Source organism: Fringilla coelebs, assembly GCF_963513975.1.
Source record: "Fringilla coelebs genome assembly, chromosome: 17".
Taxonomy (NCBI): domain Eukaryota; kingdom Metazoa; phylum Chordata; class Aves; order Passeriformes; family Fringillidae; genus Fringilla; species Fringilla coelebs.
In genome coordinates this window covers 11,139,021-11,163,038 of record NC_140043.1, presented here as the reverse complement: position 1 = coordinate 11,163,038, position 24,018 = coordinate 11,139,021, and the positions used below count along the sequence as shown (strand labels likewise).

At 55.2% G+C, this 24,018-nt stretch overlaps 1 protein-coding gene across 2 annotated transcripts in view; it reads left to right on the top strand.

Moving 5' to 3' along the window:
- Window positions 1–24,018, top strand: part of MYO18B (myosin XVIIIB) — a 57,413-nt gene that overhangs the window by 9,014 nt on the left and 24,381 nt on the right. For both annotated transcript variants that reach the window (XM_084217601.1, XM_084217602.1), the window contains exons 12-33: window positions 964–1,108; window positions 5,053–5,217; window positions 6,630–6,720; window positions 7,883–8,075; window positions 8,732–8,812; window positions 9,124–9,271; window positions 9,402–9,561; window positions 10,205–10,388; window positions 11,351–11,543; window positions 12,127–12,236; window positions 13,816–13,881; window positions 15,347–15,475; window positions 15,697–15,840; window positions 17,215–17,304; window positions 18,488–18,607; window positions 18,720–18,828; window positions 19,281–19,405; window positions 20,733–20,887; window positions 21,589–21,712; window positions 22,224–22,418; window positions 22,518–22,628; window positions 23,241–23,345. In XM_084217601.1, coding sequence (XP_084073727.1) covers window positions 964–1,108; window positions 5,053–5,217; window positions 6,630–6,720; window positions 7,883–8,075; window positions 8,732–8,812; window positions 9,124–9,271; window positions 9,402–9,561; window positions 10,205–10,388; window positions 11,351–11,543; window positions 12,127–12,236; window positions 13,816–13,881; window positions 15,347–15,475; window positions 15,697–15,840; window positions 17,215–17,304; window positions 18,488–18,607; window positions 18,720–18,828; window positions 19,281–19,405; window positions 20,733–20,887; window positions 21,589–21,712; window positions 22,224–22,418; window positions 22,518–22,628; window positions 23,241–23,345 — 2,943 coding nt within the window. The remainder of the gene's footprint in view (window positions 1–963; window positions 1,109–5,052; window positions 5,218–6,629; window positions 6,721–7,882; window positions 8,076–8,731; window positions 8,813–9,123; window positions 9,272–9,401; window positions 9,562–10,204; window positions 10,389–11,350; window positions 11,544–12,126; window positions 12,237–13,815; window positions 13,882–15,346; window positions 15,476–15,696; window positions 15,841–17,214; window positions 17,305–18,487; window positions 18,608–18,719; window positions 18,829–19,280; window positions 19,406–20,732; window positions 20,888–21,588; window positions 21,713–22,223; window positions 22,419–22,517; window positions 22,629–23,240; window positions 23,346–24,018) is intronic.

The following is a 24,018-nucleotide window of genomic DNA, read 5'->3' as shown; positions in this document are numbered from 1 at the left end:
GGTGGGAGCAGCCCCAGCTCAGGGGGTGCAGGGGGTGTCCGTGGTGGGAGGGGGCAGGTCAGGTCCTGCTGGTGGCCAGGAGTGTTTGGTGAGGGGTGAGGGGACAGGGCTGGGCTCTGGAAGGTGTCCCTGCCGTGGCTGGGAAGGAGATGAGCTTTAAGGTCCCTTCCAACCCAAACCACGGGGTTTGGGTGATTCCATGACACAAAACATCCACCTCCAGCTGCTGCTCTGCAGACACTCAGGAAGTGGGAATTTCATGTCCTTGTGTGACAAGGGGATGCACCCAGCTTGCTCCTAACACCAGGCACCTGAGGGACCTGCTTGTGGTGGTGCTTGAGGGCCCCCAGGATGAGGGAAGAGATGAGAATCTTGACTCCATGTTTCAGAAGGCTGATTTCTATTCTCTATTCTATTTTCTATTCTCTATTCTATTCTATTCTATTCTATTCTATTCTATTCTATTCTATTCTATTCTATTCTATTCTATTCTATTCTATTCTATTCTATTCTATCCTATCCTATCCTATCCTATCCTATCCTATCCTATCCTATCCTATTAATCATATCATTATCATATCATAACTATACTAAAGAAAGGGAAAGGAGGCATCAGAAGGCTAGCAAAGAAAAAGGAATTAATAATAAAATCTGGTGACTGATCAGAGTCCGGACACAGCTGGCTCTGATTGGTCATCAAGTAGAAACAATTCCCACGCTGGGTAAACAGTTCTCCAAATCACATTCCAAAGTAGCAAAACATGGAGAAGCTGAAGCTTCTCAGGAGAAAAGATCCTGGCAAAGGGATTTTTCAGAAAATCTGTCTGTGACACCTGCCGGTGGCTTCACCACTCGCTCCAAATTTTCTGCAGTTCCCTCGCTGTCCTGACGGTTTCCCTCTCCCTTCTGCCGGGCACGGTGCCCAGCAGAGGCAGTGACACCCCTGGCTCTGTCCCCCTGCAGCCTGAGGACAAGCAGAGAGCCTTGGTGGCCTTCTCCCAGCTCCGGGCTGCCATGGGCACGCTGGGCATCACCGCGGAGGAGCAGGCGGCCGTGTGGCGCATCCTGGCTGGGATCTACCACCTGGGAGCTGCTGGAGCCTGCAAAGGTGAGGGCAGCCCTGCCTCTGCCTCCCTCACCCCTTGTGTCTGTGCTTGAGAGGGGGGAAAGCGTGTCCTGGCAGGGATCAGTGCGTGGGGTGTGCAGCTCATCCCAAGGCTGCTCCGTTTGTGGTGGCTCCGAGTTCTTCCTTGCTCCTCCTGCGTGGTGGGAGAGGGGGGATGCTGGAGTCTTCTCTCCATCTGGAGCAGCTCTGGCCTTGCCACACGTGGGCAGGGTGGGGGCTGCCGGGTGTTGTGGTGTTTTCTGGGTGCCCAGATGAAGGGGGAAGTCACGGATCTGACTCCATGTTCTTAGAAGGGTAATTTATTATTTTATGTTATTATATAAAATAATGCTATACTAAAATTATACTAAGGAATAGAGAAAGGATACAGACAGAAGGCTAAAAGATAATAATGAGTCTCGTGACTCTCTCTCCAGAGTCTTACAGAGCCTGTGATTGGTCATTAAGTCAAACCAATTCACATGTTGGATAAACAATCTCCAGCCACATTCCAAAGCAGCAAAACACCGGAGAAGCAAATGAGATGATATTGTTTTCCTTTTTCTCTGAGGCTTCTCAGCTTCCCAGGAGAAGAATCCTGGGCAAATAGGATTTTTCAGAAAATGTGATGGTGACAGGGTGTCGCCTCATGCCAGCTCCTTGGGAAGGACTGGGGTGGGTGACTCCTTTGTTGGCACGTTGTCCCCAATGACACCATGAAGGGACAGCTTCAGGGAGCACTAATTTCATCATCTCTTGAGTGTCTACCACAGTAACTGAGTTATAATAGGCTGAGTCTGGATGAAGATTGTATTTATAGAGACTTTGTTAATACAGACGGGCAGAAATTGCCTTATCCCTTACAAATGATTTTAGGACGTGCTCTAACCCATTTCAGAGGCAGCCACATTGATTTACACACTTCAATTTATGAGGGCTGCATAAAGGCTGCCATAAACTAAGGCACAGACATTTATAAATGTCTCTGCAACATGTCATAACACATCTTATGGTAATTTATGCCATTAATCATTTATTAATTATTTTAAAAGGATAGATGCTGTCATGACTTACAGCGAGTTCCCTTTTCTCCTTCTTTCTGGTGTTCTCTTTCCTCATCTCCATCTACCTTAATCTCTTCCAGCTTTTATCCATGACCCTGTGCTCTCAGGCTGATGAGTGTCAGAAGGCTCTCGGCCAAAAAAATTTGAAAGTCTTTCAGCCCTGTGGGTTTCCAAGAGAGCAGATTTTTGGAGACTTGTCTCATTTAGGGAGGGCCCAGCTCAGTGGCAGGTGGAGGGGTGGCCATGGGGAGCTTTGCTTTGCTTTGCTTCCTGCACATTCTGTCCTCAGCCCTCTGCAGACTGGGCTGGGAGGGAATGGAATGCTGTACCCAACAAATGCTGCTCCATCCTCTGAGCAGGAGCAGGAATGGGAGTAGCAGACCCAGGCAGGGCTGCAGCTCTGAGCACTCTCTGGTGTGGGATTAACAAGCAGATCATGTCTCAGTGTCGCTCACTCTGGTATTGATTCCCCCACTGTGTGTCAACAAAAGGGGAGAAATGAAAGGAAATATGGATAAAAAATGGATCAAAGCCGGGTGGAGCAAAAGTCTCAGTGGGGGCGACGACTCTTTTAATGTGGTTAAACCTGTCTCCCGATAGCCATCTCTTCCCTTCCCCTTTCATGCCCTTTGATGTTGTGTATTCCAAATCCCCTCCTTGAAATCTCGCCGAAGGGAGCCTCGGCACTGCTTTTCCAGGGCATTCAGGAGCTCAGCCAGGCGCCTCCTCCATCCCCATCCCCTGCCCCAGCGCGCGTTAAACCCAGTGTGGGCTAAAGGCGCCTTTTTCCCTTCTCTGCTCACCCTTTCGGTTTGTGCAGGAATAAACCAGGAGGGAACAGCACCACCTCTCCCTGGCTGGGGGTGGAAAATGCATTTGCAGCTACAAAAACGCTGAGAAGAAAAGGCTGAATTTCAAAAGCTCCCTCTGCTCTGCCCCAGCATCAGCCCTTCCCGCTGCCTTTGAAACGCATTCGAGCAGCTCTTTTATTAGGAAAGCAGCCTGGCAGCTGGAGGCCAGCAGGGCACCCCAGGCACCATTCACCTGAGTGCTCCAGTCCCTTTGTGGGCCGCAGAAAATCCCCTGGTTTAATTTATTTGCTGTCCCTGTAAGCAGAAGGGAGGTTTGGGGCGCAGCGGGGGCGGCGTTCAGCTCGCTCTCACGCTGTCCTTTTGCTGCCTGACATCAGAATATCAGAATATCAGGATATCAGAATATCAGAATAAAGCTCTGTGGCTCCCAGCTCCCTGTGGGCTTCCCAGCACGCACCTGTAATGGAGCTGGCTGCCATTCCAGCCCTCCTGGTGCTGCCACAGCTGTGTCAGGAGTCACTCCAAAGCCCCTGGCACAGCCAGGCTGCTGCAAATCCAGCCTCCTTTGGATGGAGGAAAACCACAGGGCAGGAGGGCTGGAACACAGGACAGGGGACAAATATGGGACACTGAGCTGCCCCAAACCCCGCAGAGGTCAGGGGCAGCAGGAGGGACAGGAGCACCCAGACAGCCAGGAGGGAATTTTGGGGTCAGTGAGACCACCAGCAATAGCCCAGGGTGAGTGCTTGAGCTGCTGTGGCCCAGAGGGTCCTGCACAGACCCACTCCTGTGGCATCATGTCCTGGGAACCCAGGAAATTGGGCATTGAGCAGTTTGGGAATGGGCTGGGGCTGTCCCCGTGAGTGCTGACCCTGTGTTTTCCTTCTGCTTCTCTTAAATATCACCTGGGCCAAAGTAATTCCCTTCAGGCGTTAAAGTCAGTGAGTTTTCCATGGTCCCATCACACTCAGGAGAGCCATGTGGAGCTGCTGGTTATAGTTCATGGAGGCTAAAATGGTTCCTGGGGCTGCCAGGGCTGAGTGGACCCTCTTGTTTGTCCCAAGGGGTGCTGGAATGGGCAGTGTGGGATGCTGGAATGGGCAGTGTGGGATGCTGGAGCAGAGTGGGGTGCTGGAATGGGCAGTGTGGGGTGCTGGAGTGGGCAGTGTGTGATCCCAGCCAGGTCTGTGCATCCCTCCAGCCCTTCCAACTCCCTGGCAGGCAGAGCTTTTGTGCATGACAGGAATCAGCATCCGTCCAGCCAGCTCAGACAAGAACAAGTGGAAACAGAATAAATCAAAGCCTGGAGTGTTGAGGCAATTCCCCTGCCTGCTCCAGCACAGCCCTTGATGTTGGAGTCCTTCAGTCAGCGCAGAAAATGCTGGGGAAGGATCAAAGGGGCAGGGAGAAGGGGCTTGACTCATGGGTGTGCTGTGAAGCACCCCCAGCCCTCCAGCCCAGCTTTGTGCATCCCCTCAGCCAGGAGTGGGTCCCCCATGGAGCTTCCCAGGGTGTGGCCACCTCTCCCTCTCCATCCCACACCCTCTCCCTACCCCCAGCCACCCGCTGTGTTTTAAGGGCCCATTTTAGCTGTGAGCCCCCCCAGCTCCTCACCCAGCCCCCAAAAGTGCCACCCTGAGGTCTCTGGGTGATTTTGGCTTCTCCTTTTTTTGCTCATCCCCCCCTGTTTCTGAGCTGTGCTGCCCGGCTGCCTCCACAGCACCTTTCTGCACTGGATTTATGAAAGGATTAATCCTGCAGATTACTTCCCTATTGATTTAAATCATTAAGCTGGAATCGTTATCACCGGCTGTGAGCCGTGCCTGCTCGAGGGGAGGAACTGCTGCTCCCGCCTGTGGGGACAGCAAACACCGCTGGGACCCTGAAAGGCGATCCCGGATTTCCAGGGATTGCTTCCTAATCCCATCAGCTCCCACCAGCACATCTGCTGCTTTGCTCTGCCGAAACTCCGATGCCTTGCGGTTCGCCGGGTTCTCTTGGGGCCGTTTTGATTTTGGGGGTGCGCGAGGGAGCCTTTTGGCGATGCTGAGCCCCCCGCGCCCCTCCGCAGTCGGCAGGAAGCAGTTCCTGAGGTTCGAGAGCGCCAGCCGCGCTGCCGAGGTGCTGGGCTGCGACGTGGAGGAGCTCGGCAGCGCCGTCTTCAAGCATCACCTGAGGCACATCCTGGCGCAGGTGACAGCTCGGGGCCGGCCCCAGGCAGAGGAGAGCCCGCCAGGTACCGGCACACCCCATCCCTTGGGTTTGCGGAGTTAGGAGTTTGCAATTTAAAACTGTAGAGCGGGTGTGGTTTATTCCAGCTGGGGCGCACGGGGGGATTTTCCACCAAAATTTCTGAGTCAGGTGAGACGGGTTTCAGGTTTAAATACACATTGAGCCCTGCCTGCCCATTCACCACCCAGAGTTCTTGGTGGTGCCACACCTCCTGGTGGTCCTGGGTGGGTGTTTTTGATGAAATAACATCATCTTCCTGCTTGACCTTTTCTTCTGGGGGTTTGGCTTTCTCTCAGGCCCAAACCAAGAGCCTGGTTCTTGCTGGCTCCTTCAGTGAAAGGTTCTGCTTTATGGGTTTCAACAGTGCCTGAATCTTGCTTTACCGAGTTACCTTTATGGCCTTTACCTGGCAACTAAATTCTTCTGTGTTCTTTTACAAGTTGTCCCTACCTAGCAAGTTACATTCCTGTTACAAACGGTGTTCTGCAATTTGCATATTTGTTAAATAAGCTATATATATATATATATTATATATATTTTTCTCTCTCTCTATATATATATTACATATATATGATATATAGCATATATAATAATATATATTTTATAGAATCCATTATATGCTTCCAAAATTCTGAATTTTCATATATATATATTATATACATATACATATGTTTCCCATATCACCTTTCCCCTTTGTTTCTGGGAGAGAGGGAATGGTGAAGAAAATGGTCCTGTTTTTCTCAGGCTGAGAGGCCTGGGTAGGTTTTTAAATTAATAAAATCATCAACTGTGCTGTGTCACATCACTGCCCTCAGCTCTCCAGCTGCCCCTGCCTGCTCCTCCTTAGGGACAGGTGAAATGAGATGAATTCAGATAAGTGATGTGGCTTAAATGCTGTGAGAGCTCTGCCTACAAAAACGGGGGAAATCCCCAAACTCCACAAATGAGCTGGTGTTGTCCAAGCACCTGTGTCCTGCAAGGAGATCTGGATCAGGGATTGTGCTGCTGAGCCACCAGAAACCTTAAATTATGGTATGGCTCTGATTCATGGAGGCAGATCCAGCATGTGTGAGGTGGGAGGGTGAGATACTGCCTGGATTTCAGGTCAGCCTTCCCACGCTCCTTAAAGGTTGGACTTGATGATCTCAGAGGTCTTTTCCAACCTTGATGATTCCATGAGAGCAGCAGAATTCCAGGTGGGCCCTGCAAGTTATCCTGATAAAAGCAAGAACCTGAGGAGGGGACCTTGGACATGGCAATAGCATCCCTTAAATCCATGAGAGCTGAAGGCCGGCCAGGGGATGTGCTGTGTGGGTTCTCCTGCACCACAATCCAGGGAATCCCAGGGAATCCCAGCTCAGCTCTGAACTGGGCTGGAAATAAATGTGTTTCCTGCTCTTCCCTTCACCGTGCCAGGGCCGAAGATGACGGGAGTGGAGTGTGTGGAGGGAATGGCCTCGGGGCTCTACGAGGAGCTCTTTGCTGCTGTGGTCTCGCTCATCAACAGGTACCAAAGAGCTGCTGGGGGTGGGGGTGGCAGCCCCTTCTCCAGGAGCATGGTGGCTGATTCCTGCTGGAAAAACAGGCAGCCTTGTGAAAATCCTTCTCTGGGAGTGGCGCTGGCGTTGTAGAATGGAGGGAGCCCCCGGTGCAGGGAATGGCTGGCATTTGACTCTTGATTCAGAAGGCTGAGCAATTGCTTTATTAAAACTTTGCTATGTTATATTAATATTATAATTATACTAAAGAGATACCATATAGGAGTGTGCCCCTTGTTGACAGAGTACAAAACTATCCTTTGTCCCCTCGAAAAGGAAAGAAGCCCAGAAGTTTCCCTCCTCGATTAGGGGAAAAAGCCACCTGATAGGCCATGGGGGCTTCACCTCAAACTTAAAAATAGCTAATTAGACAAGAGCCAGAAAGTCACACCTGAGCAACTTACTGGAAAAAGAAGTGAACAAAGAAACTAATCGCTTTTGTGAGGTGTTTTACCAAGAGCAAGGACCTCCTGCACCTGGCTCGGTTTTTCTCTGTTTATTATTTTGCCTTTTATTGAACCTTTTTGTTTCCAACACTACAGCAGAAGCCATCCTGCTGATTTTTATGCCTCCAAAGGTAGCTGAGCTATCTTGAATGTGTTATAGACCTCCAAAAGCTTATAAGACCTAGCTCAAAAAAACGATTACTATACTATTACTATACTATTACTATACTATTACTATACTATTACTATACTATTACTATACTATTACTATACTATTACTATACTATTACTATACTATACTAAAAACACATACTAAAGAGAATCTCATGACTGTCTCCAGACACTCAGGTACAGCTTTGACTCAATTGGCTAAGGAAACAAAACAACTTTCCCTGGTGTTTAATTAATTGAATTATTTTGGGTAAATAACTTTCTTAACACATTTCACATGTGTAAAAATAATAGGAGCAGAGAACAGAGATAAGAATTGGGGTTTTTTTTCTTCTCTCTGTGCTCCTCCAGAAAAAATCTTTGGGAAGCTGTGCCTGCAGCTGTCTGTGAAGAGAGCTGTGGCTACAGCGCTGACACTCAGGACTGCAGTGTCCTGTGGCACTGTGAGGGCCCAGCTGGCACCGCTCTGCTGCCTTTGTGGGTAAATCCTGGTGGTGTCTGTGGCTCTCCCCAGGTCCTTCTCCTCCCAGCACCTCTCCATGGCCTCCATCGCCGTGGTGGACAGCCCTGGCTTCCAGAGCCCGCGGCAGCAGCGGAGCGAGCGCGCGGCCACCTTCGAGGAGCTGTGCCACAACTACATCCAGGAGAGGCTGCAGGGGCTCTTCTATGAGAAAACCTTCCTGTGGGAGATGGAGAGGTACAGAGAGGTGAGGAGCAGGGCTTGGCAGCAGCTCCCAGCAGCTGGAGTGCCTTTGTGCCCAGGGGTCCCACCGTGGTGTGAGTGAATGACTCAGGGGCTTTGCTGGGAGGGCTGCAGCAGGGCTGGGGGAGCTCTGCAGGGAGCAGGAGTCTCTCTCTCCATCCCTTGCCTCAGTTCTGAATCCTCTTGGCTATTTCTGCTCTCTTGGGATCTTTGTGGAAGCTGCCATGGCAGGGGGGTTGGAATGAGATGATTTTTTCCCAAACCCAAACCATTTTGGAATTCTATTATATGCTTGCTCCAGCTCAGGAGACTTTGTGCCTTCTGCTGGCACAGCTGACTTTTTCCTCAGGTGATGAATAATAGAGAATAGAAAGGAGAATGATAAATTATTGCAGAAATAAGCTGCTGAGAAACCCACAGGCAGAGATGAACTTATTATAGGCTTGAAGGAGTTACCATAATGCCTCCAGCCCTGGGAAAAAGAGCTGAATTCCCATGGTTTAACACAGACATCATTGAGTAAGGATAGGTGTGCCCTTCCCTGGTGGCGAAGACTTCCAGATGCCATCCCATGACTGAAACAAGCTTTTAAATGATGTTTTCCAGGAAAATGTCGAGGTGCCTTTTGACTGAAACAAGCTTTTAAATGATGTTTTCCAGGAAAATGTTCAGGTGTCTTTTGATCTTCCAGAGCGCTCTCCGCTGGCCACGCTGTCCATCATCGACCTGAGCTGCTCCCAGGTACCCTGTCCCCTCTGCATCCTGCAGTGAGGGCTCCAGAGGCAGAGTGGGGACACCCCAGAGCAGGGAGAGGGGGGGACACAGCATCCACCAGGACTTTTTTGGCTTTTTAAAACACAAACACCCTCCCTGACCGAGCTCTGCGCTCCATCTCCCCTTCCAGCCCGGGGTGACGGGCTCCTCTGGGACACTGCTGAGGGTGATGTGCAGAGCTGGGTCAGGTTGGGGAGGGTCTGCTCTGGGCTGGGGGAGCAGGGAGGGGGAGCAGGGCAGGCTGTGGTGGCGCCCAGAGCCCCCGTGTCCCTCGGCAGCCGCAGGTGCTGCCGGGCAGCGCCGGGGCCGCTCGCCGGGGGCTGCTGTGGATCCTGGATGAGGAGGTGCTGGTGCCAGGCTCTGGGGATGGCACCGCCTACGAGCGCCTCTGCTCCTACTTCGCCTCCAAGGCACCCCAGCAGGACGGTGAGTTGGGCTCAGCGCGGCTGCCCAGCCTCTGGCATCGCTGCCTTTGGGATTTGGGGAGGTGTGGGTGATTTGACCCCTCACTGGGTTTTTTCTCTGGGTTGGTCCTGCGGTGCTGTCGCTGCCCCAGGTGAGGGGCACCTGCGCAGGTGTGAGCAGACGCTGCACTTCGAGATCTGCCACCAGCTGGGCACGGCCCCCGTGCGCTACGACCTCACGGGCTGGGTCAGCAAGGCCAAGTTCAACCTCTCGGCCCAGAATGCCATCCAGGTGCTGCAGAACTCCACAGTGTAAGTGCCAGGAGGTGCCACAGTGCCCCTGGGAGGGGCTTGGGGATGCTCCTGCCCTGAGGTGTAAACCTGCCCCAGCTCTGGAGACAGAGGGTGGAGTGGGGCATCCCTTGTGTGAACCGGGGGGAATGGTTTCCCACTGCAGAGGTGGGAATGCTGGGGAGAATTTCCTGGCTGTGAGGGTGGTAAAGCCCTGTTCCACCTCTGGAAGTGTCCAAGGCCAGGCTGGACAGGGCTTGGAGCACTAGTGGAAGGTGTCCCTGCCTGTGGGGGTGCAGCACAAGTCAGAGCTGTGAGGCTTCCCCAGCAGCTGCCCAGGTTTTCCCTCTGCTTTGAGCAGCCTTGCAAACGAAATTGGAATTGAAAGGGAACTGAAGTGCTGCAGGTGTCTGTGCACACAGGGGGATTTTAACCTTCTGCTTGCATGCTGCTGGCTCATTTGGTTCGGGCTTCAACCCAGGGAAGATTTAACAGAGCAGAGAACAGCTCCAGGCTCGGACCGGGGAGGATGGAGAGGGTGGGGGTGCCCCATCACCCTGTTCCACACCTCAGAGCAGCACCAGTTGGGAATCTGGGGCCCTGGGTGTTGCATCCCTGTGGAAGAAGCGGGGATGCCGACCCGGGGTGTGTGTGTGTCCGGCAGAGCCGCGGTGCGGGAGCTGGTGCGGGCGCGGGCGAGCGCTCCGCTGTGCTGCCGCGCCCTGGCCGGGCTGGAGGGGCGCTCCCAGGCCGCCCTGCACCGCAACGCCTGCCTGAGGAAGACCTTCGCCAGCAGCTTCGCCGCCGTGAGGAAGAGGTCGGTGTGCGCCCAGATCAAGCTGCAGGCGGTGAGTGCCCCCGCGGCTGCGGGACGGGCGGGTTGTGACACACAGCGCGGTGACACCGCGGGGGGATCCTGCCGTGGGTACGGTGCTTTACCGGGGTGCCCGCACCCCCAGCAGTGAGATCCTGCCCGTCCCCAGTGGGGCTGTGGGTGATGAGCTGCTGGCACTCAGGGAGAGCTCCCCAGGCAGAGAGATCAGGCACGGATGGTGCGCAGATCTCACATAGATCTCACCCAGATCTCACGCAGATCTCACACAGTTTACATAGATTACACACAGATCACACACACAGATCGTGCACAGATCTCTCTCAGGTCACACACAGATCTCACAAAGATTACACACAGTTTACACACAGTTTACACACAGATCTCAGATCACACACAATTTACACACAGATCTCACACAGATCACATAGATTACACACAGATCTCACACAGATTATACACAGTTTATAAACAGATCTCACAAAGATCACACACAGTTTATGCACAGATTACACACAGATCTCACAAAGATCACACACAGATCTCGCTGCTTTAATCCTCTTAAGTGCTCAGACAGTAACCAGCCCTGGGTGCTGGGCATGTGCCAGGCTCCTGCTGCTCTCACACCCAAGTGGTCAAACTCTCTCAGGAGGTGAGGCTCAGGCTCTGCTGAGTCCCTGACCAGCGTGTTTTGGGGTCTTGCCTGTCCCTGGCACACCCCCTCCCCAGCATCCCTCAACCACAATGATCTTTCATGTTCCTGGTACATTTTCTGGCCATCACCTGAACAGCTGGCACATCAGGAGGAAGGGTCCTGCTCACCACCCGTGTTCACCCTCTTACTGAGGCTGTTCCCAACACAGAGCTGACCCCTCCACCTGCCCAGACACCCTGCAGGTGCACAGGGAGCATTTCCTACTGCCAGCACTCGCTGACCCTTTGTCCCCTCCATCCCCACTGCCCTCTGCCCTCCTGCAGGATGCCCTCACCAACCTCCTCCGGCGGTCCCAGCTGCACTTTGTCCACTGCCTCCTCCCAGGGATGGGCTGGGAAGGGTCGGTCCCTCGGCCCCCTGCACCACCAGATGCAGCCCCACAGCTGGATGTGGTGGCCCTGAGGACACAGCTGGAGGGGACCCAGCTCCTGGATGCCCTGCGCCTCCACCGTGTTGGTATGTCCAGACCCTGCCCGGCCCGTGCCAGTCCCACCTGCAGCTCCCTGCCCCTGCTCGGCCCTTCCAGCCTTTGCTCATCACCTGCTTCTCGCCAGCAGGCAAGGAATCCTCCTTCCTTCAGAAATTCCCCATTCAGAAATTCTCCTCCAGTTTTATTCCTGCTTTTTCCAGGGGTTCTGAGCCCCTGTCATGCCTGAGCTCTGTGGCTGCAGCTCCACTGGAGCATCAGGCTGGACCTGCACTGACCGCAGCCACAGCCCGTGCCATGGGGACAGGGAGCTGTGCAGGAGGCTGAGGGGCATGTCCTGTGTCACACAAAGTGCCAGGGTGGCACCTGACCACCTCAAACTCAGCTCGGTGCCCTCTCCCTGCCCTGGGTGTGGTGCAGCCCCCCCAGCCCCGTGTGCCCCCGGGCTGTTCGGGTCATGCCCTGGGTGTGGTGCAGCCCCCCCAGCCCCGTGTGCCCCCAGGCTGTTCGGATCATGCCCTGGGTGTGGTGCAGCCCCCACCGTGTGCCCCCAGGCTGTTCGGATCATGCCCTGGGTGTGGTGCAGCCCCCAACCTCCCCGTGTGCCCCCAGGCTATTCGGACCGGCTGCTCCTCACCCAGTTCCGCAGGCGCTTCCAGCTGCTGGCTCCCGAGGTGATGAAGAAGCACAACTCTGCCTACGAGGTGCCAGATGAGAGCAAGGTGTGTGCTGGGCTGGGGGGCACGGGCTGAGAACCCCCCAGTGGGGCTGTGATGATGCCAGAGCTGAGGGGAGCATGTGGGCATTGCTGTGGTCCAGCCCCTCTCTCTGGCTCCCCAAAAACCTGGGGCTTAGAACAAGGCAGGCAACATTCCCAGGGACCCAAGAGAGCAGGGACTGCGGAATCTTCTGGGCACTGGGCATCACCTACAGCCCGGGGTGACTCCTCACCTCACCTCACCCCATGATGCTGAAAGCCAAAAGAGCTCAGGAGGGAATTTGGACATGTGCCAGTTTTATTTGTTTCCCAGTAAACTTGCAGCAAAACCAGCGCAAAGCCATGCCTGGAATAAGGCTGTGGCTGAGCCACCAGGAGCTGAGAGGAGCTGAATTAAAGCTGGGCACGTGCTGTGCTGTGCAAACTGCAGCCAGCATGTGCAAAGGCAGTTAAGACCTCGGGATTTAATAAGACAAGTCTGACAATTGGGAAAGGTCAATATTGCTATGAAATGCTGTCGGAGGCAGAGGGTGCCTTGTCAGCAGCGTGTAAGCAGGGGATTTGGAAAATCCCATCCTCCCCAGAGCTTGCTGCCACCAGGGTTTGTCAGCTGGGAAATGCTTCCTAGGACACAGCATTAACCTGGCTGCTGGAGCAGGAGAGAGGCTCAGCTGTGAGGGGACAGGGCAGCGAGAGCTGGGGTGGGACTGTCCTGCACAGCCCTGCACCAGTCCTGGTCCTGGCAATGCCACCAGAACAGGCACAGCCACAGCTCTGCTGCTTCCTCACCCTGGCACAGTGTTTCAGTGATCCGTATCTCATTCCCTGGTGTGCTCCATCCCCTCCTTGCACGGCTGCTGGTGAGGCCAGGGGTGCAATCCTGCTGCTCCTGGGTCCGTGGTGGAATATTCCTTCTGTGGGTTTGTCCTTCAGGGAGGAGATGAGACGATGCTGTGTGCAGTGGGGTGTTGGCAGAGGGTTTTTGTTACAATTTCTGTGGCCCTGGGGCTTTCAAACCACCCATCCACCCAGACAGCGTGGCTGCCCCGGGGGATGGTGGCTGGTGTTGTTGCTGTTGTTCATGTTCTGGTCCAAATGTTGGAGTAATTGAGTTCAGGCTTCTCCTTGGGATGATTTGCTCGAATCCTCCCTGAGTTCTGTGCTGTGCTGTGGGCTCAGGGGAGAACTCAGCCCTTCCCCCTGTTTTTGGCTCCATGGGATGAGCTGTTGGTGAGGTGGGCAGGAGGGGAGCACCAGGGTGCTGGGACAGGCACTGTCCCCTGTGTCACCTCCTGCCCGTGCACCAAGGCTCTGCCAGACCAGGGATGGCAGCAAAAGGAGGAAAATCTTGCCTGCAGCTGCAGATCTCTGCTCCCCATCCTGCTGAAAGCCTCGGGGAGGGAAGTCCTTGCACTGGGGCTTGGGACTGGGCTTTGGCAAGGGAAAAAGGAAAGGAGGGCAGAGCTGGATGAACCCCCACTGGGTGCCCATGAGGACTGGGGGTCTCTGCACCCCATTTCAGCAGCTCCCAGCAGGGTGTGGGTGTTTCCTGAGCAGTCCTATGATGTGTCCCTTCTCCACAGGCTATTGAGGAGCTGTTCCAGGTGCTGGATCTGGAGAAGAAGAGTGTTGCCATAGGACGCACCCAGGTACCACGACTGTGCCCTGCTTCCCCGCTGCTCTGTGTGTGTGGGCACAGCCCCAGGCCAGGCTCCCCAGCAGCCCAAAGCTCCCCAAACTGGGCACAAAGGCTCTCCCCCACTGCTGCATGTGCCACCAGGTGGGCTGGGAAACTGAGACTGACTAAATGTTAGAGCAAAACCTCATAATTCTCACCTGAAAGCAGTACCCATGGTAAACCCTGCGCCTAATTACCAAAATCCAGCCAGCCTCTGGTGGTATTTATGTTCCTAATTACCATTGATGTCTCCTGGGAATGAAGGGGGCTTGGGCAGCTCGTGGGTTTGCTGCAGAGCAGGAACTGTCACAGCAACCCCATTCGAACTTCAGTGAGATGGTCTGAAAGAAAAATTAATTTCACGTGCGTGCTTGCCTTTAGCTCTGGAGTTTGTAAAGAAAGAATTCACAGAACGGTTCTGTGGAGCAAAATGGCTTTCTTTTATCCTGCACTGTGCAGTTTGTAATTATCTCCTCCCTGGAACCCTCGTTCTTAATCAATAGCACGGTGGCAGCCCCGGTCACATTTCGTTAGGGACGAGTTCGCTTTGCCGTCGCTTTGAGCATTGATTTTGTACCAGCTGTGAAACTCGCAGGGTTGGGGAGTTAATTCAGACATTAATGAGGCAATCGAATGTGTGGTGGAGCAATCACGGCATCAGCTCATGAGAGAGCTGCTTTGCTTGGGGTTGTGCTTTGATTCAATTTGGCACGGCTAAAATGCAGCTCTCAGCACCGCCCCGGCCTCGCCCGGGTCACTCTGGGCTGTCAAAGCTGGGCCGTGCCAATGGTTGGGAGCTCCTGATCCTGGATTCCAGGAGCTTCTCCCAGCAGTGACCCAGAGACACTTCAGACACTCAGAGATCAATACTGGCCGGGGTCTGATGGCATCAGGAAACCTGTGCCATTTCTGAGGCGTTATTTTGTTTTTGCTATTGTAACACATCATTGCTGTTACCTGTGTGTCACCTGTGAAAATCCACTGCCAGTGGAGGTATCCATCATCATCCCATCCATCATCATCCCATCCCATCCAACATCATCCCATCCATCCCATCCCATCCATCCATCCCATCCCGTCCATCCATCCCATCCCTCCCTCCATCCCATCCCGTCCATCCATCCCATTCCATCCATCCATCCCATCCCATCCCATCCATCCCATCCATCCCATCCATCCCATCCATCCCATCCATCCCATCCATCCATCCATCCATCCATCCATCCATCCATCCATCCATCCATCCCATCCCTCCCTCCATCCCATCCCTCCATCCATCCATCGCATCCATCCCATCCCCACAGTGAGGGGAACAGGCAGCATCCCACAGGAAAACTTTTGAGGAATTGCGCCTTGTGATGGTCGATGCCTCTGTCAAGGAGGAAGGAGAGTTTCCAGCCCTGACCTGGGGTGTGTGACCTGTTCCTTGCTGCCAGGTGTTCCTGAAGCCAGGGGTGATCTCCAGGCTGGAGAAGCAGCGGGACAAGCTGATAGCCCAGAGGATGACTCTGCTCCAGGCTGCCTGCAAGGGCTTCCTCAGCCGCCAGAAGTTCAAGAGATTGAAGGTACCCATCCTGTGGGTTGGGGACACCTGAGCCCACACCTGGGATGTGGCCCTCAAATATCAGCCCTTCAGAGCTCCTTTGAAGCTTTCCCCTGCAGCCATGAGATGCTGTGCTGCCATCCCTGAGCTCCTCTGCCACCTTTCCCTGCCCAGCCTGGTGTTCCAGCCCGTCCTCCCTGGCAGTCCTGGCTGGGTGGGGTGACGGCTGCTGTGTCCCCGCAGATCCAGCGCCTGGCCATCCGCTGCATCCAGAAGAACCTGCAGCTGTTCCAGGCAGTCAGGCACTGGCCCTGGTGGCAGCTGCTGAGCCACCTGCGGCCCCTGCTCAGCGTCAACCTGGCCGAGGAGCAGCTCCGTGCCAAGGAGGTGAGTGCCAAGGGCTGGGATGGGCTGGGATGGGTGGAACAGGACAGTGTCGCTCTAGGACATGAAATAAAACCATGCAGACACTAGAATCTCCAAGGTAAAAAGAAGGGAAGTTTAATTTCTGACTCCAACGTTTATAGGTTGTCAAAAGTGGCAGTGGATTGGAGGATGGCAGTGCCACCTCTCCAATGATGCTGGACAAACCAACAGTCCATCAAATTTCTCCTCCTCCGGAAAAGAATGTAAAGCAATAATTATTTAGAGAAAAGCACGTGAGAAAGGTTGTTCACATTCTTGTTGTTACAAGAATGTAAACATTAGAAGGCTTAGAAGAACAGGGCGACAGGACAGGGTGCTTTAGGGGCTCTGCCTGATGGATTGCTCAAGTTGGAAGTCGCTTCTGCCCAGGCAAAGATGTTTTTCCTACTGTCCAGCAGTTGCCATCTGTTCTTAGCCCAGTGTCACACGTTCTGCAGAGCTGTGGAGGGAGAAGTGACTTCATGCTTAGAGGGACAGTAGCAAACACACCATGTCCCCAGAGTCAAACCCCCCCCAGGGTTCCCCCACTGCCCTCCTTGTGCCCTCTGGAAGCTCCTGGGGATGGGCTTGTCAGCCTGTGGGGCGCTGGGAGATGAGCATTCAAACACCCCTGTGACAGAGGGGACTCCACTCTGTGCTGTCCCCAGTGCTGTGCTGGCATCCACCTGTGTTCCCATGGGTGATGGGAGATGCTAATGGACATTTTTTATCCCAGGAAAGGCTCCTTTCACCCCTCTGCACCCTCTGTGCTAAATTCCCATCTTCCCTGGAGTCCCGCCTTACTGAGGCTTTAACAAGATGTTTTCAGGCTGGCTCAGATGAAATAAAAGCTGCCCAAGTCTCTGGTTTTTTGTCTCCAAACCCACCTGGGATGCATCAGGCCCCATCATCTGTTAACCTCTGTTTTTATCACCACTTTGCACGTTCAGTGTTGGACATCAAAGCAGGACAAGGCTGCATGGAGCAGCTCCTGCTGTCTGGGAAGGAATCACAGCCAGCACCGTGCCTTTGCACCGTGCTCTGATACCTGCCAGGGCCCTGGGACACTCCCTGAGCATGATCCAGGCCCCTGGCTGTTCATCCCAGGCTTTTGAGGTTTGCTGCTCTCTCATAAAACATGCTCCACACACAGCAAAGCTGACATTCCCTCCGATGGAATTCATGTCAGGAGCTGTAGTCCCGGCAATTTGCGGTGAGCAGCCTTCAAAGTCGCCTGGTAAATTTTATTAATAAGGCAGCTATGTCTCTTCCACTTATTTTGAACAGAAAACAAGGTTTTCATAAATAAACCGAGGATGCTGGAACTCTGTGTGTTTTTTTTCCAATCTTCCCTAGGAGGAGCTGGCGGCGCTGAGAAGGAAGCTGGAAAAATCCGAGCAGGCGTGCAGCGAGCTCAGACAGACTACAGAGAGTCTGGAGAGCAAGGTACAGCCCCAGAACCTCTGGTACAGACCCCAAAACGTCTGATACAGACCCCAAAACCTCTGCCACAGCCCTGTTTGGCCAGGTTGGGAAGGGAGCTAGTGGAGATGAACAGGAGCAGCAGTTCCAGCAGAGCAGGAGGAGCCACGGGCAGCTGCCAGGGATCCTCTGGACAGGATTCTGGACAGGCTGCAGTGTCCAGCTGCAGAATTCCAGGCTGGCATCACTCCAGGCTGCCCAGAGAAGCTGTGGCTGCCCCATCCCTGAAAGTATCCAAGGCCAGGTTGGATGGGGCTGGGAGCAGCCTGGGCTGGTGGAAGGTGTCCCTGCCCATGGGGTGGAACTGGATGGGCTTTAAGGTCCTTTCCAACCCAAACCATTCTGGGATTCCGTGTTCCCAGCTGGCTGCTGGTCCTCTGTGGGCTCTGCTCTTGGATACGCAGCTCCTTGTGATTGTGCCTGGGATTTTGCCAAGCATCATGAGGAGAAGGAGCTCCCAAGGTTTCTATAAATACCCTGGGTTTTCCCAGCTCCCTTGGCTGCAGCAGGGCTGGGCTGGGTCTAGGCTGCAGCTCTGCCTAATGAAGCCAACAGCCCCCAAGGCCAGGACCCTCCTCATCCCCGGGAAGGGGGTAAAGATGGTTTAGTTTGAGCCCTTTGGGAATGCTGAGCAAGGCAACTGCCTCAGGGCAGACCTAGGAAAACACCAGGGAGAGAAATCCTGTGGGATTTGCTTGCTGGGTTAAGCTTGTGGGACTCCCTAAGGAGCTTGTGCCTGCACGATGTGAGGTGCCTTAAGATGCTGTCAGACACAGGAGAGGAGTGCTGGAATGCTGTGTTTTCCTGTGGCTCTGCAGCCCCTCTCTGGACTGGCTGAGCAGGAAGGGCCACGTTGCCCGTCTGCTCTGCGGAAAATGGAATTGATTTTCTGGATTAATAATTCTCCCCTTCTGCTCCTGGTTTCAAAGGAAATTTAATGCAATAAAGTAGGACAATGGAGAGCTGTGATGAGCCCTGCAGTGCAGGCAGCGTGGCACAGGCAGCTGCCAGACAGGAGCCTGGGCTCCCACTGGTGACACTGGCCAGGGCTGGTGTGCACTCCTGAGACCAGGCAGAGCTGTCAGGATGGCTGTGGCATGGCAGAACCCCCTCCAGCCATGCCCAGACTGCCCCCCTGCTCCCCCAGATCATCGACCTGACCACGGAGCTGTCGGATGAGCGCTACAAGGGCGATGTCACCTGCCAGGCCCTGGACGGGGAGCGGGCGGAGCGGCTGCGGGGCACCCGCGAGCTGCAGGAGCTGCAGGTACCAGAGCCCTGAGCCCCTGTGCGGTGACAGTGGCCCTGCCACCCCCCTGACACAGCTCTCCTGAGTGCCCCAGAACCAGGCAGAGCTGCTCCCTTCCTCCCTTCCCCAGAGCAAACACGACCAAGTGCAGAAGAAGCTGGAGTCGGTGGAGAAGCAGCTGGAAGAGGCGCAGCAGCTGGTGCAGCTGCGTGAGATGAAGATCAGCGGCTCTGGAGGAGGTAGGGATGTCCCCTCCGGAGGAAGTGCATGCTCTGGGCATCCAGCCTGACCTGTGGGGCCACAGAGAAGAGGGCAGACGTTTGTCCCCCCCAGCCAGTGCCACTCTGCAGCCCCTGGCCTCTCCAGAGTGTTCTGTCACCCCGCATTGCTCATCCAGCGGGACCTGTCAGTGACAGCCTGGGGACACAGATCTGGATCTGGCATGGGGCTGGTGTGCTGTGCCCCAGGGTGCTGCTGGCACTGATGGGATGGGGTGGGATGGGCTCACATGCTGTGCCTGAGGCAGGGCACGTGTTCTGTGCGAGTGGGGCAGCCCTGGGCGCACAAAGCAGATCCGTGCCCCATAGCTCTGTGTCGGTGTCAGTCCCTTGTGCATCCCCTCCCCGGCCCCCAGCGGGGCCACAGGGGCTGCTCAGGCCCCAGCACCGCCCTGGGTGTCTCTCGTTGGCAGAGGACGAGTGGCAGGTGAGGTTTGACTGTGCCCAGACCGAGATTGTTTTCCTGCGGAAGCGGCTGGCGCAGCTGGAGGAGCGGCTGGAGGCAGAGCTGGGCACCAGGACAGGGCTGGAGCAAAAGGCAAGTGCTGCCAGCCCAGGAGGGGACAGGGACACCCCAGGCAGCAGGGACATTCCTCCCCCTGCTCCCAGGAGCCTTGCAGGGCTGAGGCTCAGCAGTGCATCTGCTTCTTGCTGCTGCTTCCACTGACCAGGGAAAACCAGATTATTTCCTGCAGGTCTGAGCCTCAGAAATCACTTTTGTGCAGCAAAATTCCACCTTGGTCAAGTGTGAGCGTGGGCACAGGGTGAGGAGCTGTGGGCAGGGGGTTTTCAGTGGTGGGCCTTGGTGCTGCTCTGGATTTAGGAGCTGTAAAGGGCTGTGCTCTCCCCATCTGTCACACAAAGAGCTGGCAGCTCCCGAGCTTTGCCCTGAGGAGGAAAAAAGCCAACGTGCTTCCCTGAGCAGTGCCTGGGAGCCAGGTCACTTCCCATAAGGATAAAACAAAGAAATAAAGATTTCTCATGGTACATTAAATAGTAATAAGAAAGAAGCTGAGTCTTAGGAGCTTGGGTAAAGCAAAGCAGCCCATTTGCTCTCAGTTACTTTGGAATTACAAGCTTCATTAATGCAAGATTTTGCTTATTTAAAGTCATTCCTTAACGACTCCATTCCCTGGCGTGGGAGAGCTCTGAGTGTCTGTCCCAAACACAGCGGGAATCCCTGGGGATTCCAGTCCTTTTTGCAGGGAAATGGGATCAGGCATCGCCCCGGGGCAGCTCTGCTGACTCAGCAGGAGGGGCTGGGATGCTGCAGGCACTCGGAGGGTGCCTGGAGCTGGAGGAGTCACAGGTTGTCCTTGTTTAGTGAAAAACCCCTGAGTGAACCAACCCTGAGCCTGAGTCCTGGGGGGGGATCTTATCCAGGGGGTGTGGAGTCAGTGGGGTTCCTCCTCTGTAGGGTGAGTGGGGTCCAAGGGTCCTTCCTCTGAATTGAGTGTGCCACGGAGTCTATGGGATCCCACCTGTGTGGGGATCCATGTGTCTCTGCTCTGTGTGCTGAGGGGTCAGTGGGGTTCCTGCTGTGTGTGCTGTGGGGTCAGTCGGGTCCCTCCTCTGTGCCATGGGGTCTCTGGGGTCCCTCCTGTGTGGGCTCTGTGTGCCGTGGGGTCCTTCCTCTGTGCCACGGGGTTCCTCCTCTGTGCCATGGGGTCTCTGGGGTCTCTCCTCTGTGCCATGGGGTCTCTGGGCTCCCTCCTGTGTGTGCTCCACCACCACTGCGGGGTGCCCGTGCCGTGGGGTCTGTGAGCTCCCTCCTCCACGGGGCACACATGTCCATCCCCTGTGGGGTGTGTGGGGTCCTTGTGTCCCTCCCTGGGTGCCACAGCCCCTCCGTGTGTCCCCTGCAGCTGGGCGAGGCGCGGGCGGCGTGCCAGGCGGCGCGGGACGGGGCGCAGCGGCTGCGGCGGCGCTGCCAGCGCCTGGCCTGCGAGCTGGAGGATGCCCGGGTGCTGGCTGAGAGCCAGCAGAGCCGCAGCCACGAGCTGGAGAAGAGGCAGAAGAAGTAAGGCGTGGGGAGGGCTGGGGGTGCTGGAGGAGGGGGCAGGGGATGGGGAGGGTCGGGGTGGGTGAGGGGCTGTGTCACGGATGAAAAATCCTTTTTGTTAGGATCTTTTGCTCCTGAGAAGCCGAGAGGCCTCAGAAATGAAGTGTAAAAAATAATTACCTGCTGCTGTGGAATGCAACAGGTGCATCTTTGATTGGTCTCATGTGGTTGTTTTTAGTCAATGGCCAATCGCAGTCTGGCTGTCCCGGACTCTCTGGTCAGTCACAAGATTTTATTATCATTCCATTTCTATTCCTTGCTAGCCTTCTGATGAAATCCTTTCCTCTCTATTCTTTTAGTATAGTTTTAGTATATAATTTCCTTTTAATATAATATATATCATAAATTAATAAATCAGCCTTCTGAAAGGAGACAAGATTCTCATCTCTTCCCTCATCCTGGGACCCCTGCAAACACCACCACAGAGCTGCTGTAAGGGTGGAGCTGTTCTTTATCTGTTTCAGCTGCTGGGAGTTCTTTTTCCATCCCATTTCTGTGTGACTGATGCAGGGTCTGAGCCCAGACTGCTTTGGGTTGGGAGGGACCTTAAAGCTCACCCAGTTCCACCCCTGTGGAATTTTCCCTATGAATATTCTCCTCCCACTACCCCAGACTGCTCCCAGCCCTTTCCAGCCTGACCTTGCTGTGCTGCCCTCCAGGTTTGACCTGCAGTTAGCCCAGGCCCTGGGGCAATCTGCCTTCGAGAAGAGCCTCCGTGAAAAGCTGTCCCAGGAGAACACCAGCATCCGCTGGGAGATGGGCAAACTGCAGCAGAGCCTGGAGGTGAGAGGAGACCCCACTTTGCTGTCCTGGGGCCAGTTTTGGCAGCAGCACTCATTACCTTTGCAATCAGAGCAGAGGCCAGCAGGAAATTCGATTCCAGTTTCTCTCAGCACAGCTCAGTGTGCTTAAATCTCCTTCTAGAAGGGGTGTTGCCATGGATAAGTGATCCCCACCCCATGATTCAGCTAATCAGGGCCACCCCCATTTTCACTGGGGTCACTTGTGCCCTTCCTCACATGCCTACCCCCAGTCCCACCTTGGGGATGGTGCTGCACCAAATGCCACCGTGGTGGTGGCAGGGGCACGGTGCAGGGAACCCACAGGGGACACCCCAGGGCAGTGAGCTCAGGATCAAGAGGGAAAGGTGGGCATGGGGGTCTGGGTGTGGGGCAGGAGCTGCCCAACCCCTGCTGCTGCTGCTGCTCCAGGGGGTTGGGACGATGCCTTTGGGAATGCTGTGGGTTCTGAGAGCGGGGTGTGAGTGTCCAGGCTCTGACCCTGCTCTGCCCAGCACAAGGAGGCCGAGGTGGCCAGGCTGGAGCAGCAGGTGGCCGTGCTGGCCGGCCGGGTGCAGGAGCTCAGCACCCCCGGCGCCACGGACACGGTGCCTGCGCTCAAGAAGAAGCTCTGGGACCTGGAGGGCAGCGCTGCTGAGCAGAAGAAGGAGCTGGAGAGGCAAACAGCTGCTGTGGAGCACCTGGAGCAGGTAACGGGGGCTGGGGGGACCAGGGGTGTCTGTCCCTGCTGGGACAACCCAACACCATCCTCACCCCTCGGGGCTGTGCGTCATCTCTGGGGGTTTCAGCTCCACGAGAGGCTGGAGCTGGAGATGGAGAGGATGAAGCAGATCCACCAGAAGGAGCTGGAGGACAAGGACGAGGAGCTGGAGGACACACAGAAGTCCTGCCAGAAGAGGGTAGGTCCTCGCTGGGTGGGTTTGAGGCTGGGTGCTCCCCAAATCTCCCCAGGAGCCCTTCCAGGGGTCCCTGTTCCTGCTTTCCCACCATCCCCTTGGTGTGAGCCCCAGTCACAGCCCAGGGTGCAGGTCAGGCTTTGGGTCAGGGGTGAGCCCCTGCCAGGCTGGAGAGGCTGTTGGGGACAGTGTGTGAGAGCCACACGTGATGCAGCACACGGACCCACCGCTCCCAGCAGCCCCAGAGTCACACCAAGGGCACCAACTCCAGGGTTTCATTTTTTGGGGAGATTTGCAGAAAATAGCCTTTCCTCAAGGCCATGAGGTTGGTGGGTGCAAGCATGAATTCCAGAGCTGCAGGGACAGCCTTTGGGCATGTCTGGGTGTGCTTCAAACAGCCCATCCTGTTCCCAGTGTCCTGCAGGTCCCTGGCACTCCGGGGGTGGGAGATGCTCCAGGGGATGTGGTCCATTCCTTGTCCCCAGTGCTGGCTGCAGAGACCTTGGTGCCCTCCTCCCCTGGGGAATGCCAAACCCCACTGTGGCAGTGGCTGTGCCCAGCTGGCACCTGGAGGGGTGGCTGGGCACTGAGCATGGCTGGGTTTGTCCCACGCAGCTGCGGCAGCTGGAGATGCAGCTGGAGCAGGAGCACGAGCAGAAGCAGATGGTGCTGCACGAGAAGCAGGACCTGGAAGGGCTCATTGGCACCTTGTGTGAGCAGGTAAGGGGGCAGTGCCCTCCCAGGGGCTGCTCTGTGCCCTAAAAACAGGAGTGGGGTAAACAAGTGCAGCCAGAGCAGCAGCCTGGTGTTGGTGCCCGTGCAGCTGCTCGTGGGGCTCTGTCCCTCATCTGTCCCAGATGCCACCCAGCCCCAGCAGGCACTGGGAACTGGAGGTGTTGGGTCTGCAGGGATCACACAGGAGCTGCGTGGTCCCACTAAGGACCCACAGAGGGGAATTGTTCCTTTATGTACAGGAGAATTATCCAAGCAGGGGAAGATGTCTTCTTTTCCCTGGTGTTTCATGAGAGTCAAACTAGCCAGGTCTAGCACTGGAGTGCATCCTAGAAGAGCAGTTTATCCAATCCTGCTCGTTGCAGAGGAATTATATCCCAAGCACATTTGGTGAACAAATCCTTTTCCCCTCTCTGATCAGTCTGGGGCAGCAACTGCAGAAAAGCACACCCAGTTCTGCTTCCATTGAGCCAGCAGGTGAGGAGGGGCTGGACTCAGCCTCCTTGGGCATCCCTGGCATCACCTGGAGGCCATCCCAGAGCTCTGGTGCCTGAGAGAGGCCAAGGCTGAGGAAAGCACCAGCTCAGTGTCACTGTCTCCCAGTGCTGCTCCCCAGGACTGCCCAGAGCATTTGTCACATGTCCCCATGCCTCCTGCCCAC